The 14,297-nt window shown below is 52.5% G+C and overlaps 1 protein-coding gene across 1 annotated transcript; it reads left to right on the forward strand.

Annotated features, from left to right (window-relative positions):
* Positions 1–48: 48 nt before the first annotated feature.
* On the forward strand, positions 49–13,112 carry tagapb (T cell activation RhoGTPase activating protein b). The gene is given in 22 exon segments (XM_055506641.1): positions 49–579; positions 581–603; positions 1,234–1,527; positions 1,606–1,722; positions 1,725–1,891; positions 2,045–2,272; positions 2,274–2,555; positions 3,413–3,508; positions 3,598–3,747; positions 4,638–4,723; positions 6,702–6,872; positions 7,918–8,079; positions 8,987–9,028; positions 9,239–9,323; positions 9,434–9,487; positions 9,758–9,827; positions 10,054–10,205; positions 10,334–10,495; positions 10,583–10,689; positions 10,859–11,045; positions 11,295–11,376; positions 11,485–13,112. Coding segments are annotated over 22 exon segments (3,918 nt in total). The 5' UTR covers positions 49–502; the 3' UTR covers positions 12,609–13,112.
* The last annotated feature ends 1,185 nt before the right edge of the window (positions 13,113–14,297 follow it).

Here is a 14,297-nt window from a genome sequence, read left to right on the forward strand (position 1 = left end):
GCTTCAACACGCTCCTCCTGAGGCACTGTTGACTTCTTCAAAGGCAAATGACCAGTTGATTGATATGAAGTCTAATATCAATGCTTTAAGTATTATGTTTTTATTTTTGTATTCATGTGCAGTAAAACCTTTTACTTTTACGTCTGCACACCAGATGATCAGATAATTAGACGTGGATGCAGGATGTTGGTATTTATCGATGATGCTGATGGAGGCGGAGGTGTACAGGAGCATCCAGTGTACTCTGAGTCCTGGAACAAGAGGACGGTTCTCCAACGAGAGGCTGCAATAACATTCGTCACCTTTGGGATTCTCCATTCACCATATTGAACAGAAAGGTCCATTTAACCCCTTAAGTCAGATCGCGCTCTCCTGTTTTCAACGAAGCCAGTCAGCCAAGCGTCATGTTACCATGGTAACGCGTCCCTCTGCATAAAAGGAAAGCGGAGCTCAACTTCTGCGGGCTTTTGATCTGCCGCAGCAGCAGGAGCAGCAGCATCCGATGCCTCTGGACTCCTATGATGACAACGGGACGGCTTCTGTGTTCGCCTCCAAACTGAGCCCCGCTGCTGACATATGTGGGACTGGCCATCCTCTGTGTGGGTATGTGCTCTTCTCATCAGCATGCCACATGAAAACACCTGAAACCGTATTTGACAGACTAGTGCTCAGACGGAGTCTGATGAGACGTAAGCAGGGTAGAATATCACATGTCTCTCTCCTAAAACTAATTTTTTGTACTTACTACTCATTAGAAAGTGAAGTTAGAGAGTAGAGTTTAATTCTCACTTCTTTCACTTGTTGTTTCTTTAAAGCTTTTCTTTAAGTGAGGATAATATTTCTGATGACTTATATGTGAAGGTGCAATCGTTTTTCTTTTTTATACGAGCTGTCGAACCTGGAAGATGTCGCAGCGCCTCGCTGTGTGTTTGAACTCACACATTCCAGCTCACTGCTCTTGTTTCGCGGTCTCCAGCGTGTTGTGTTCACGTCCCACTGCTCCGCTCCGTCCGCGTCCAGCGGTCGCCTTCTTTACATGTAGTGCTTTCAGCTGCTTTGTTCCCACGAGGAGAAATACAGTTTAAAGCTGCAGGAGGAGAGGAAACGCTCCCTCTAGTGGCCGTGACGCGCAGGTGCAGCAGGCCCAGGGCGGGCGGCCGTCTGCCTCCACCGTTCCACCTCCATCCGCTGCACTTTAATCAGACTTCCACACTCCTCCTGTGTTCTTTTCAGCCGTGGTCTCCATTCTGGGCAACGGGCTGGTCCTGCTCGTCTGCTACCGCCGGAGGAGGAGGATGGCGGCCTCGGAGCTGCTGTGCGCCAACCTGGCGGCGGCCGACTTCCTGTGCTGCGTCGGCTTCTACCCGCTCTCCATCCTGTCCTCTTTCCGCCACGCGTGGCTGGGCCGGCGCGCCACCTGCGTCTATTACGGCCTGGGCTGCTTCGTCTGTGGCCTGAGCGCCATGTTCACCGTCGCCGGCATCGGCGTCACCCGCTGCCTGAAGACCTGCTCCAGCCGCGCTCACGGTGAGTCCTCAACCCTCTCGCCCCCCATCGCTCGAGCCCAGACCCTGCTCTGACCCGCCGCTGCTCTCCGGCCGCCAGGAGCCAGCGTGGGCGCGGCCTGCGGCTCCATCTGGCTGCTCGCCGCCGCGTGGTCCAGCCTCCCTCTGTTCGGCTGGGGCGAGTACGTGCCGGAGCCCTACGGCCTGTCCTGCACCGTGGCGCCGCCTACGTCCTCTGCTCCTTCGCCTGCTTCACGCTGGTCCCCGTGCTCCTCATCGCCGCGTCCCAGTGCCGCATCCTGTGCGAGGTGTCGCGCTTCTCCAGCTCGCTGGCGGCGAGAGGCGTCCGCCACGGCCTGCGGCGCACTGAGAAGCGGCTGTCGGTGGCGAGTCCTCGCTCACACGCACGACTGCAGAGCATCACTTAAAATAGACCTGATTCCTGCATCTGTGTCTCTAGAGATTGGCTTTGAGCAATTCTGGCCTTCTATTAGTAGAATAAATGAGTCACGAAGCTTGTTTCTTACTTCCTCCTCCAGATGTTTTTCTGCATCAGCCTGGGTTTCGTAGTGGCCTGGGCCCCGTACGCCGTGGTCTCCTTCCTCTTCATCTTCCACCAGGACCACCGCTACATGGCCCCCGGGGGCTTCGTCCTCCCCGCGCTCTTCGCCAAGAGCTCCCACGTCTACAACCCCTTCATCTACTTCTACTTCAACAGGACCTTCCAGCGGGAGCTGCGCGGCCTGTGCCCGCCCCTCTGCCCCAGGCCGGGGGGGGAACCGGGTGGGGGTCCGGGCGGCACCGGCGCCGTGCCCCATCCACATCCAGCTCCGGGAGCGAGGCGCCGGCCGGGGAGCGAGGAGCTGCAGGTTGTCTCAGGACAGGACGTACAGCGAGAGCAGGAGCAGCGGGGGCCGGCGTTCGCCTGCGGGGGCTCCATGCCCAAGAACATTCCCACGGTGTCACCGGACCGACCCGCCAGAGACTCCCTGCCTGTGTCCATATGAGCCCTGTGTGTGTCGGTGTTCGTCATGTGAGTCAAACCGTGTATAAATGTGACACAAATGACACGTTGCAGTATTTTAACAGTAGAATAAACAGAAATCTGTACATATTTCACGGTTGGGGCTCTGAGACGTTCATGGATTTCTATGCAGCTCACAGTTGAATTTATCAGCTGCTCCAATAAAATTCCCTCACAGAAGCAGAATCAGACTCGTTTGTTAATCGCTGGCCTCTGATTTAACAAATTCATGTGCGTGAATGCCTCATTACTCCTGATATCTCTCCTCATCACTTTACCAGTCAAGAGCATAAACCGCTTTGATATGTGCAATTTCACGACGATAAATGAATATGAGAGTGTAACGGCAGCCTTTCATCGCTGCAGCATCGCAGCGGTCACGAAGACCCTGAGCTGCTCTGAAGTGTCTCCACGCTGAGCTCTGGACAAACCCCATGAAAACCATTAACCTTTCCAAACGAGCTCAAATGGACCCGTCCAGGACCGGGGCCAGGGCTGAGGTCCAGGGGGCCAAAGTGCTGCTTGTTTGTTTGGTCGCCTCCCCACTGATGAGTCATGAGGAGCCGCTGAGGAGCAGCGTTTCATCACCTGGAATCATTCTACAACAGTCCTTTAGGTCCCATCGATGATGTGAAATCATGTCGGGAGAAGTGGGACAGGAAGTGGCACCACTGTGATAGGTCAAAGGTCAAGTGCGTTCGGCTGAAAAGTGACTGAGACTCCTTTCATCCTACTGATCAACCCACTTCTCGCCACCTGTAACATAAATCGGTCGTTTCTGTGCCTCGTCTGCACCTGTTTATGCGTCCGTGGGGCAAACGGGGCCGATCCCTCGCTTTGTTCTTCGGAGGCGCTGTCCGTCACGGCATCTCACCCTCATTAGCCGGGAAATGGGGACGAGGCATCGGCCCCCGAGCGGGCGGCGCGATCTCATTATGGGAAGAGGCCGCCCCACTGGAGCGGAACAGGCCAGGACGGGGTGGGTGAGGGTGAAGGGAGGGAGGGGGAGGGAGGGGGGACAAACAGCCCTCTCATCCGCCCCCCGGCCATTGTTCCGGGCCTCATTAGCGGCGGTCGAAGGAGCTGAGCGGGGCGGGACGCCTCATTCTGCAGCCGCGTCCCGGCGTCTGCGCAGGGAACGCTGTGAGACGCCAGCGCACGGACGCCGCCGCCATGAGGAGGGGAAGCTACGACGACGCCGCAGCCTCCCCGCGGCCGGTGAGTATCGACCCGCCGTGCACCGACGCAGCTGAGAGGTGACCTGAGAGTGAGGCTTTCAGCGAGTGACTCCAGATGAGCGAATACAGTCAGCTATTGATGAATGAGGTGTCAGCTGTCAGCAAAATTCAATGTAGCAAAGCAACAGTCAGTTCTGGTTCTGAAGCATTGATTATTAATACTTCCTTATCAGTGGCAGTGAAGCTGAGTCTCTCCAGGCTCATTTATCTCTCTCCATCATAGCATCGGCACCAGCAGGTGGAGATGATGCTGTGGTTATGAAGGTGAGGTTGCTGGAGGCTACTGTCTCTGCACACACAGGTCAAAGTCGGCCCTGAACAGCGGCTGAGAGGCTTCCTGCCAGTCTGACACAGCGTTTCACAGTTCAGTTACAATGAGGAGGTGAAATGTTGTGATCTGTAGATATGTGAGATTGAAATGAATAGTTTAATGAGGAGCAGCATTGACGAAGGGCTCCATATGTTCCAGTGCATGGGCTCAGTTCTGTGTCCTGGTTCTGGCCCGGTACGTGCCAGTCTGGTTCCAGAGAGAGGCGCTTTGTCAGACGTTCCTGCTTTTGTTTGTTTTGCTTTAACCCAGTTAATCCCAGTTTGTCCAGCAATTAGAGCAGCAACAGTGACTGGGAGCGTCTGTTTGTTTTTCCAGCGCACGAACGACAAAGCACAGACACAAGCGGCCTCTGTGAGCGGCCCGGCCCGGTTCTAAACAGCGGCGCCGCGAGCTCGCTCTGGACGCTGTGCTCTTACATAAGAGTCACATCAATGAGGAAAGCGCCCGGCGCCTCGATGCTGCAGCTTCGCAGCTCGAGCGGGCGTGAAAACGGGTGTGAACCCGAACGGTTCTGTAACCGCTCCTCCGTCTCCCTGCAGCATTTCAGAGACCTGGCTCAGAGGCGCCGCTCGGCCCCGTCGCTGGCGTTTGGGAAGGCTCTGGGGATGCCCTGGTCTCCCATCAGGTCTGTCCAACTCACACACCCCATCACAAGAACAGCTACGAACCCAAAGTCACCACAGAGTTAATACAGAGAATAAAAAGAGGAAACAGAAAAGCTGAATACTCTGAATAACATCAAACTGTGCATCATCCAGACGTAAGCAACCAGGCATTTTCTCCAACATGATGCAATTACGTACTATGTACCGTGGTGGTTTCACTTTGTAAAGCCATTGTAAACACAACAAAAATGCTCCTAACCCACAGACATCACAAGCTTTTATGAAGGTAAAGCAGATGTGGATCAAAGCAGATGTTCACAGCGCATGGTGTGCTTTTCAGGCTTTGACCCGTGTCCTGTGAGACAACAAGCTCTTGAAGTGAGACCCTGTTTGCTTCAGCTCTTCGCCTCTGGCCTCATTCACGCACGTCGGCTCACTCAATGGGTTCACTGCACTTTACAGGCGGCACCGGCCCCGGAGCCGCGACCTCTGACCCGGTTTCAGGTCGTCTGCAGCCTCCGGCCCACAGGGGGCAGCACACAGCGCCTGCAGCAGGCGGGTTTGGGAACCCCTGCCCTTTACAACCCACAAACGACCCCCCCCCCCCCCCCCCCCCCCCCCTGACGACACCACGTGTTGTCACTCAGCCCACCTGTGGGGGATTTACACACTGAGACGACAACACGGACCGTTCACAGACTGACTGATACCGGTCTTTGACTTCTAGTCTTTCGTCTGGGCTGTGAAAAGCCTGTGGGTTTAGGTATCAACTTCTGTCACTAACAATGAGAAAGAGTTTAAATGACTACAGAAAAAAGTCTCGTTCCTCATCAAATGATTCTTTAAACCAAAGAAGCTCTGCTGCGATTCATATATTACTCCATATTACTCTACACGTCCCCAGCGTCTCCTACCTGCTGTCTGGGTCACTGATCATTCATCACTTTCATTTTTAACAACCATGGGATTCTAGGAATATTCAGACATATGCGACTGTAGCACGTTTGCTTTAACGCAAACTCGTGGAAAGTCCAGGACCTTAAGTGAACGCTCAGCTGTCTGACTCGTCCTCTGGGACACGTCATCACACACCTACAGGTTGTTCATGGGCCGTAGTCGGGTTCTGGCGTAGGCATCTCCTCCCTGTTTAACCTTTATAGCTGTTGAGACCACCAGAGCCCGAAGTGGGAGTTTTAGTAAAATGTCAGACACGTCCCACTGTCACACCTCCCCCCCGTTCGCCCATTCAGATGAACCCTAACCCTAACCCTGAACTGGGTGGGTGTCAGTTTCCCCACAGTGGGTTTGTTGCTGACGCAGTGAGTGGGTCACTGTAAAAACCTCCAGGTGAAGCTGATCCAGGCTGTTTATCGGGTCGTATAGAACTTAATGCACATCTAACATGCGTCACGTCAGGTGCGAGGTGCGATGCCAGTGTGTTATTTGTGTACAAACAGGAGTTTTGCGTGCCGGTGCTTTTCTGTGTCAGCCTCGAGCAGGGAAAGCACCCGCGCTGCTACTATTTGAATGTTCAGTGGGAAGAACAGTGACCACACACGCGCTTTCGTTCTCGCCTGCAGCAAACAACTCTCGCCTGCCTGCTTCACAGCGATCGACATGATGGAGAGGCCACAGCGGGAGCAGAGTGTCTGCGCTTTCAGGCCCCGGGCTTCACCTTTCGCATGTGTGTTTGGAGAAAAGACTCTATTTCCAAAAATCTTAAACTTCCTTAAACTCAGAATGCTTTTAACCACCCTAAACCAGGAAGTGTTATTCTTGTAAACGCTGTGGTTTCCCTCTTCATTCACTCTTTCTATTTAATTTGATACGTGTTTTAAAACACTCCTTGGAGATTCAGAGCCGTCCGAAATTCAAATCACGTAACGCTTCAGCCAATCACATTCAAAAGCACCTGCATTACCCTGACGTGCAGTAGTTGTGGGTTTCCCCTGGTCCTCATCCCTGTGTGTGCGTGTGCGTGTGTGTCCTCCCATTCAGGGAGGAGGCTTCCTGCTGGGTGTCCGTGGAGCAGAGTCCCTTCGTCCTCGGCCTCAGCAGCGAGAACGGGGAGCTGCTCTTGGACGAGCGCGTCCGCGTCACCGAGGGCTCCAAGACGCGCGAGCGACACCTGTTCCTCTTCAGAGACGTGGTCGTCTTCGCCAAACTCAAGTAAGACGAGCTCCGACTCCACAGATCCTCAGTTAACTAACATGTATATTATAATTTGTATAAATAAATAATTTATTTAAATAATAAATCATTTATGATTAGAAAACTACTGAGCGGACTGTCAGAAAACGGCTTTTGACAGAACCTTCAGTGACTTTCCACAGAACCGTGGTCTGTTTGTACAGTTGGGATGAGAAAAGGGGAAGCAGAAATTCAAAGTATTTCTGGGCTGCTGGGGAATCTCCCAGTTCTCACAGCGACTTCAGCCTGGCAGAGAAAAAGCCTGGTGCTTCCCAGCGCAGGCGAGTCACATGACCACTCTCGTGTTGACACCAGAAACACGGCCGCGTCCACGTTCTCGCTTTCAAAGGCCACGCACTAACTCCAGGTGATCGTCACCAGCCTCGGGCTCAGACACCGACTCAGGCTTCGGCTGCGGGGGACCCGGGTCTGTGTTCTGCCCAGCCGGGTCTCTGGGTTCAGGTTGCAGGCGCTGGTGGAGCTCAGCGGAGGGGGAGGATGCTCACAGTCATCCCTGAACCTCACCTGCCCACTGTTCCAGTAGCTGACACAGCTGCGACCGTGCCGCCGCGCAACCAGCGCACAAGTGACTTTCACGCTTGTTGTTCACGTTTGCTCATCGTGACCCGCTTTCCAAACTTTGAACCTGCTTTTTCGTGTGAATGAAAGGCTTTTTGGTGACGACGGATCAGACGTCAGGGTTTTTTTTTTTTAGCATTTAAAGTGCAGATTGGTTTGCGAAGAGAAAAACATTCTAGTTTCACTTGTGAATTATCAGAAACGTAGAAAATGTTTATACTTTAGGGAAAAAACACATTTCCCCTTTTCAGCTGCTTATACACGTTCATGTCTGTCCAATAAACAGGAGGAAAGGGTTAAAGGCAAATGGCCATTGTGAAACCCTGACTTCGTCCCAGTGTGCCTTGTTTACCCTCCGATCAGCTGGTGCCCTAAAAGACGCTTGTTCCCCCCCAATCCTTTACAGTTCGCAACTAAATTGACAGTTTTCCTTCGGTTTGACCAGGTCGGCTGCCTGCTACCGTCTGAAGCACCGCGTGAGCCTCCAGCACGTCTGGGTCCACGGTCTGGAGGACGAGCAGGAGGACGAGGAGCAGCCGGAGGACCTGGACCTCAGGGTGACGGTGCTGCTGGCCTGGGCTCTGAGCGTGTGCCTGGTGTGCTTTCGGTGAGTGCACACACACACACACACACACACACACACACACACACACACACACACACACACGAAAAATAACAAAAACCACAGCGCAGACCTCAAACGTCAGTCATATGATAAATGACCTTTACACAATCAGGGAAGTAGCAAAGAGAAAGTCCTGCCTGCATTGTCACAAGACCAGCCGTTGCCAAACAGGAAGTGAGGAGCTGACCGCCGCGCCGGCCGCCATTACTGGGGATTAACAGCAGCCAGTATCTGGAAACGTTGACCTTTACAGTAAAGACGAGGAGCAGGAGCCACGCTGCCTCTAACACGCAGCAGAATGAATGGGTTCATTCCTTACTGTAAATGAAGGCACCACTTAGAGAGCTTTACTGGCGCCAGTCATTCATGTTCATCGTGAACTCCCACGTTTCTTGTTAAGTTATTAAAATCAGACCATGGAGCTGCGCTTCAGCCTTTTATTCCAAGAAGATGATGAATCCCTGTTTGGGTTCTGAGTCTGAAAACGAGCTGCCGCCCTCTCTCTCTGTTTGGTTTCGTAATGATTCAGTGTGGGAAAGTTCCACACTCGCGTGGAGTGAAAGGAGTCGGGCCACATGTCCACGTACGGTTCCGGACGGGGCCGCGCCGCATCACGGGCCCCAGGTGTGAACGCAGGCACGCGTACCTGTGTCGTCGGCGTGTTTCCACTGGCGGACGCGCGTCGACGAGGAAGTGGAAGGAGTGCAGTCTGGTTTGGGGGCCGCCGTGACGCTGCTTCCTGTTCCCATGACTGAGCTACAGTTTCCACCAGAGATGTTAAAAGAGGGCGTGCGTCCACGCGCCGTCTCATTCCTCCCACCGTCTCGTCTCCGCGCGCTGTCTGCTCTGTGTGGATTAGTAACTCATACCATGCTGTTGTCGCCTACAGCTCGCCTGAGGTGAAGCAGCGCTGGTCAGAGACTCTCCACAGGTAAGAAACATCCCTCTGCTCAGTATGAATATTACAATAGATTCCTTTAGTCCTTGTGTTTAAGTAGCTGCATACTTGACTTTTGACAGCTGTCATTCATCCTCTCTAATTGTTATTATTGTGCTTACGCGAGGTCGGATTGAAAATTGAACTTGTTTACAGGTGTGTTTACAGATACATTGTAACTGTAGTTGCATTGTTTCATCACAGATTAATTAAAGACGCAGTAGCGAGAGCTGGTTGTGCTTTTTCACCCCCCGACGTCCTCATGAAGGTGTTGAGTGGCAGCATCACAGTGAGTGGCCCAGAAAATGAATATAAATTTAAAATATGCCGCAAAAAATCATCTCTTATCAAAAACATCTCTCGCCGTGGGCTGATGGTAATTTCTTTCTGGTTGTTTAGAATAAAACGCTAACAGGAGGAGGCATGGAACAATCTACGGAGTTTCCACTTGATGTAAGTAACAAAAAGCAAAGCTGAACGATTGTTTGTGACACGCGCCTGCACTTTTCCACCCGTTCATAGCATCTTATGTTAGTTAGTGTGTGCAGTAGATGCAAATAGAGAATATGAAATGTTGTATAACTCATTCACGTGTTAGAGGGCGTGTGCGTGTGTGTGTGTGCGTGTGTGCGTGCGTGCATGTGTGTGTGTGTGTGTGTGTGTGTTGACCTTGTTCCTCTTGCTTATTCACCACATCACTTTTTTTATTTATTTCGTTGCCAGGGTGATACCGAGATCTCTGCTCCCTCGAAGCAGTTATATAACCAGGAGGAGAAGTCCGTGCAGCCCATTGGTGAGTTTGAAAGTCGAATGGCAGCTGTGGGTCGATGGGGGCGGGGCTTATTAAGTGGGCCAACCACAGAGGCGGAAAAGCGGAAGGCCGAATTTAGACAGTTTTAGACACTTGGCACTTCCACTTACCTCAGCTTGTGATGCCATTTAGCGCCAAGTCACAATCATTCATCTAAATCTAAACCTTGTGAATAGGTTGATGAGTGAAACACGTCTTCTGCCCACAGAAACAAAATGGAACCTGGTGAGGAGGCTCAGAAAGGGCTCCAGCTTCATCAGCAAGACGGGTCGGGCCGAGACCGACGCCAAGCGTCAGCTGTTCGGACGCCCCCTCTGCAAGACGTGCCCCGACGACTGCTCCCTGCCCAAACCCGTCTCAGTGAGTGCCCTCGCGACCTTTACTCTGAAACACGGCACCTGCTCGCTGCACAGGAAGCCGCCGATGCCTCGCACCCCGCGCGCCGCTCTCGCTAACCAGAACCGCTCGGCGTCCTGTTGCCCCCGCAGGAGATGCTGGTGCTGCTGAGGAAGCAGGGCCCGTCCACGGAGGGCGTGTTTCGGAAGCCGTGCAACACCAAGAACATGAGGGACGTCCGGGAGCAGCTCAACGGCGGCCTGGAGGTGGACCTGAAGAGCCAGCCGGTGTCTCTGCTCGTCGGCCTGCTCAAGGTACGTCCTCCCGCCGCAGCCGATCGTCCCACCCCGTTGTCCCTGCGTGGAGCTGATGGACTCACCGTCCTTCCTGGGTTCTTGCAGAGCTTCCTGAAGGAGCTCCCCGGCAGCCTGCTGGTGTCTGAGCTGTATGACAGCTGGATGACGGCCCTGGCGGCAGGCGACGAGGAGAGGCCCCAGGAAATCAGAAAGTAAGATCATGAAGGAATAGCTTGAATGACAGGTGCTGCAGAAAGCCCCTAAAGACGCCCGTCTGTAGTCTGAACACAAATCACTTCTCCTTTTAAAAAGGAAGAGGCTTTAAAGATAAAAAAGAGCGGCGAGCTAACCTTCCTGTTCTTTCTTCCTTCCCGTTCGCAGGGTGGCAGACGGGCTCCCAGGGCACAACCGGCTCCTCCTGCAGCATCTGCTCTGCGTCCTCCATCACATCCTGGAGAGCGCCGACATCAACAAGATGGACGCCAGCAACCTGGCGGTGTGCATCGGGCCCACGCTGCTGCAGACCGACGACACGCCCCTGGATCAGCAGAAGGAAAAGATGGAGAAGGTACAGGGTCTCGCTATGAATGTGCCGCCTCGCTTTAGAGTCTTTGAAGCCTTGTGGTTCACGGTGCACAAAAACCTCAAGAGGTTTCAGTGCAAAGGTGACACATACACAGATGACTGTTTGTTTATTCGAGTACTAATAAAAAAAAAAAAAAACACCTTCAGCTTTGATTTTTATATTTCAACAACAACTTATTTTATTTCATGATAAACATTAAATCATGACGTTTCTTTTCCCCGTTTGCTTCAGGTGACAGATTTAACCAAGTTCCTGATTGAGCACTATGACATCCTTGGAGAGAATATCCCGAACTTGCTGGATACTGATGAAGGTACATGAAAATAATTGTATTATAATCAATATTCTCCTCATTATATGAGTATGCATGAATTAGCAGCGTGCAGCTATTTTAACGGTTCTATTCCTTCCCGCTCCGTAGACTCACTGTCCTCCCAGCATCACGACTCGGCGTACGACAGCACCGACCCAGACGGAGACGGAGAGGCTGGAGAGAGCTCCGGCTCCGCCTGCAGAGACGGCGGCTCGTCCTCCTCCCTCTGCCCCAGCACCAGCACCACGTCCCCCTGGGCGTCCGAAGCCGTCTTCGGCAGCAAGCCGGAGTTCAGCCGGCGCTGCTCGGAGCCCATCATCCTCCTCTCGGCCGACATCCAGAACCTGTGCAGCCACGCGCGGAGCCACGACGACTGCTCCGTGGAGCGCAGGCACTTCGAGGAGCAGCCGCTCAAAAAGCAGGTCTCGGACGACTCCTTCCTGCTCAGGGGCCGAGGAGGAGCGAAGCCGGTGCTGCTGTTCCCGAAGCTGAGCAGCAGCTCCAACATGGACCCGCTGCCCTACCTGGAGAGCGACGTGGCCAAGGACTGCTCCTGTTCCTCCCTGGAGAGCACGGCCTCCAACCAGTCTGAAGGCTCTGTTTCCAGCAGCTCCCCAGTGGAGTCGCCAGGCTGCCCCAGGAAGGAGCCCGCCCCCAAGCAGCCCGCGGTGGAGGAGAAGAGGCGCACGCAGTCCATGAGGGTGGCGACCAAGGTCCTGATGAGGACCAGGAGCTTAGCCAGCTTCAGCCGGGGCAGCCTGAAGAAGGACTCCCAGAAGGAGAACTCCTTCCCGTGCGAAACTCTCCCGGAGGACTCTCAGAGCGAGGCGGATCCGCCCGCCGACCTGGGGCCCCGGCCCCGCCCCCTGTCCGCCATCGAGGTGTTCAAGCACGTGGACAGCCGGCTGCCCTGCAGGCCCCCGTCGTACGAGCAGGCGGTGCACCGCGCCGGCCTCCCCCCTCGCTACGGCGCCATGACGGTGCGGGACGCCATCCGGTCCCGCCCGTCCTCTGTGAACTACGACCTCCCGTCGGCCCCTTCCGTCCACCAGCTCGTGGACGCCCTCCCTCAGGGCGCGGGCGACGCGGCCGGGGCGGTGGAGCGGCGGCAGCCTTTCCGCCCCAGGGCCATGTCTGAATCGGTGTCAGGAGGCCACCATGACGTCATTTCCCGGCGCTGCAGCCAGCCTGTGTTTGAGGAGTTCTCTTATGCCAAGGAGTCTTATGTTTAATAGGCTCTGGGACATTTCACACGTTGGACTATAGAGACTGTAGTTGTAGTAGAGTCTGTTTGGTTGGATGAAACTAACGATGTTTGTCTAATCTGTTGATCTTCCACTGTCTCACTTTGAATGACTGTTTGCTATGTGCAGCCTCCGCGACTGCACATGTTTTGAGTAGTACTTTTGTAGTACAAGTATTAAACCTTAATATGATAGATATTTAGTCTATCACCATGAAGCTATGAAGCACAGTTAGCTGTGGATAAAATATGCTAGGGGTCTTGTCTTTCTGTGTTTTTTATGTTTTTATGTACAGCACATTTTGGCTTTTTGTAAATAACTTCCACTTTGCATAGTTTTCTCCTTCCACTACACTAAAGCACTTTTCTAATGGCAAACTATGCTTTGTTCACTTGCACGCTAAAAATGTAAATACAGTGAAATGTGTATAGGTTTGCAATGTTCCAGAGTAAATGGAAAGAAAATATATTCAATAAAACATATTGAAGAGCAGGTGATGTTTGTGTGCGGTTCTGTTCACCAGCAAAAACATTTGTGGCAGAAATAATGAGAAAACAGAGGAGAGTTGAGTTGAAAGACGTGTTGCATAACCGAAGCTAGTCGCTCGCAGAACACAGTGTTCTGACACATATGCTAAGGCAGAAGGAAACCAGACGAGGTCACATGGACGGATTTGGTTTTTCTCTGAATCGCTGTTCCTCTTGAGCTGATGCCATTTTGTCTTCCTTCCTCTCTCAAGTGTTATAAAACGATGCTTCCTTCCTCAGCAACTTTGTGAATCTAAAGAAATTACATCTAAATTCCAATGAGATCTGAATTTATTTTTGCCTGATGCATAATAAATACATAGTCACAAAAAGTAGAGCTCCTGCATATTCAATGCAATAGAGCTGACTTTTTTATGTACAGCTGAGACCTCATGTAACTATTATTAGTAGAAATCACAAGAAAATGCCGTCAGTTCTGCAGAAAGCCTGCTGGAGGGTTTTGTTGGGCGTAAGGTAAAGTCTTTTGCAAAACAGCTGCCAATCTTTTCAAGATAAGCTGACACAAGGGTGCTAATCAGCTCCTCTGTGCATAAAAAGCATCCTGTAACCTTTAAAATCTCTCTAACGCACACAAAGGTGCTTTAGTCATCGGCTCATATCAAGTCATGATCTGTCTGTGCCCAAACCTGGAGGCTGCTTGCAGGTAATTTCCAGCAAACCTGCACTTGAAACATTTGTAATCAACGTTAAAGGGGACAACAGTGATGCATCAGAAAGTCATTGGTATTTTTAGTGATGAATTTCTGCATGTATGAATGTGTGTGCACACTGACAGCAGATAGATGTGTGGACGTGTGGCTTGGTGGTTGTGTAATCTCATGGCCGACAGTCAACGCTAATGAGAAGAGGCCAGTGCGGCCGTGAGCCGAACAGTTCACCCTTTAACGTCGCAGGAGAAGAATAAACAATAAAACTGAGAGGAGAACAGGTCCCACTGAACAGACATCCACATGTAGCATCGCTTCCGTATGATCCCCTGCTCAGCTACTATGTAACACATCAGATGCATGTGCAACATTGTAGCCCAATCCTCTGTATAGAGTAGAATAGTACTGGTAGTACTAGTACTGTGATTGTGTTGTTAAATAGAAGACGATAGGCTCGTTTAGTCATTACACAGATCTCTCAC

The sequence above is a fragment of the Betta splendens genome, chromosome 24 (assembly GCF_900634795.4).
Source record: "Betta splendens chromosome 24, fBetSpl5.4, whole genome shotgun sequence".
NCBI lineage: Eukaryota > Metazoa > Chordata > Actinopteri > Anabantiformes > Osphronemidae > Betta > Betta splendens.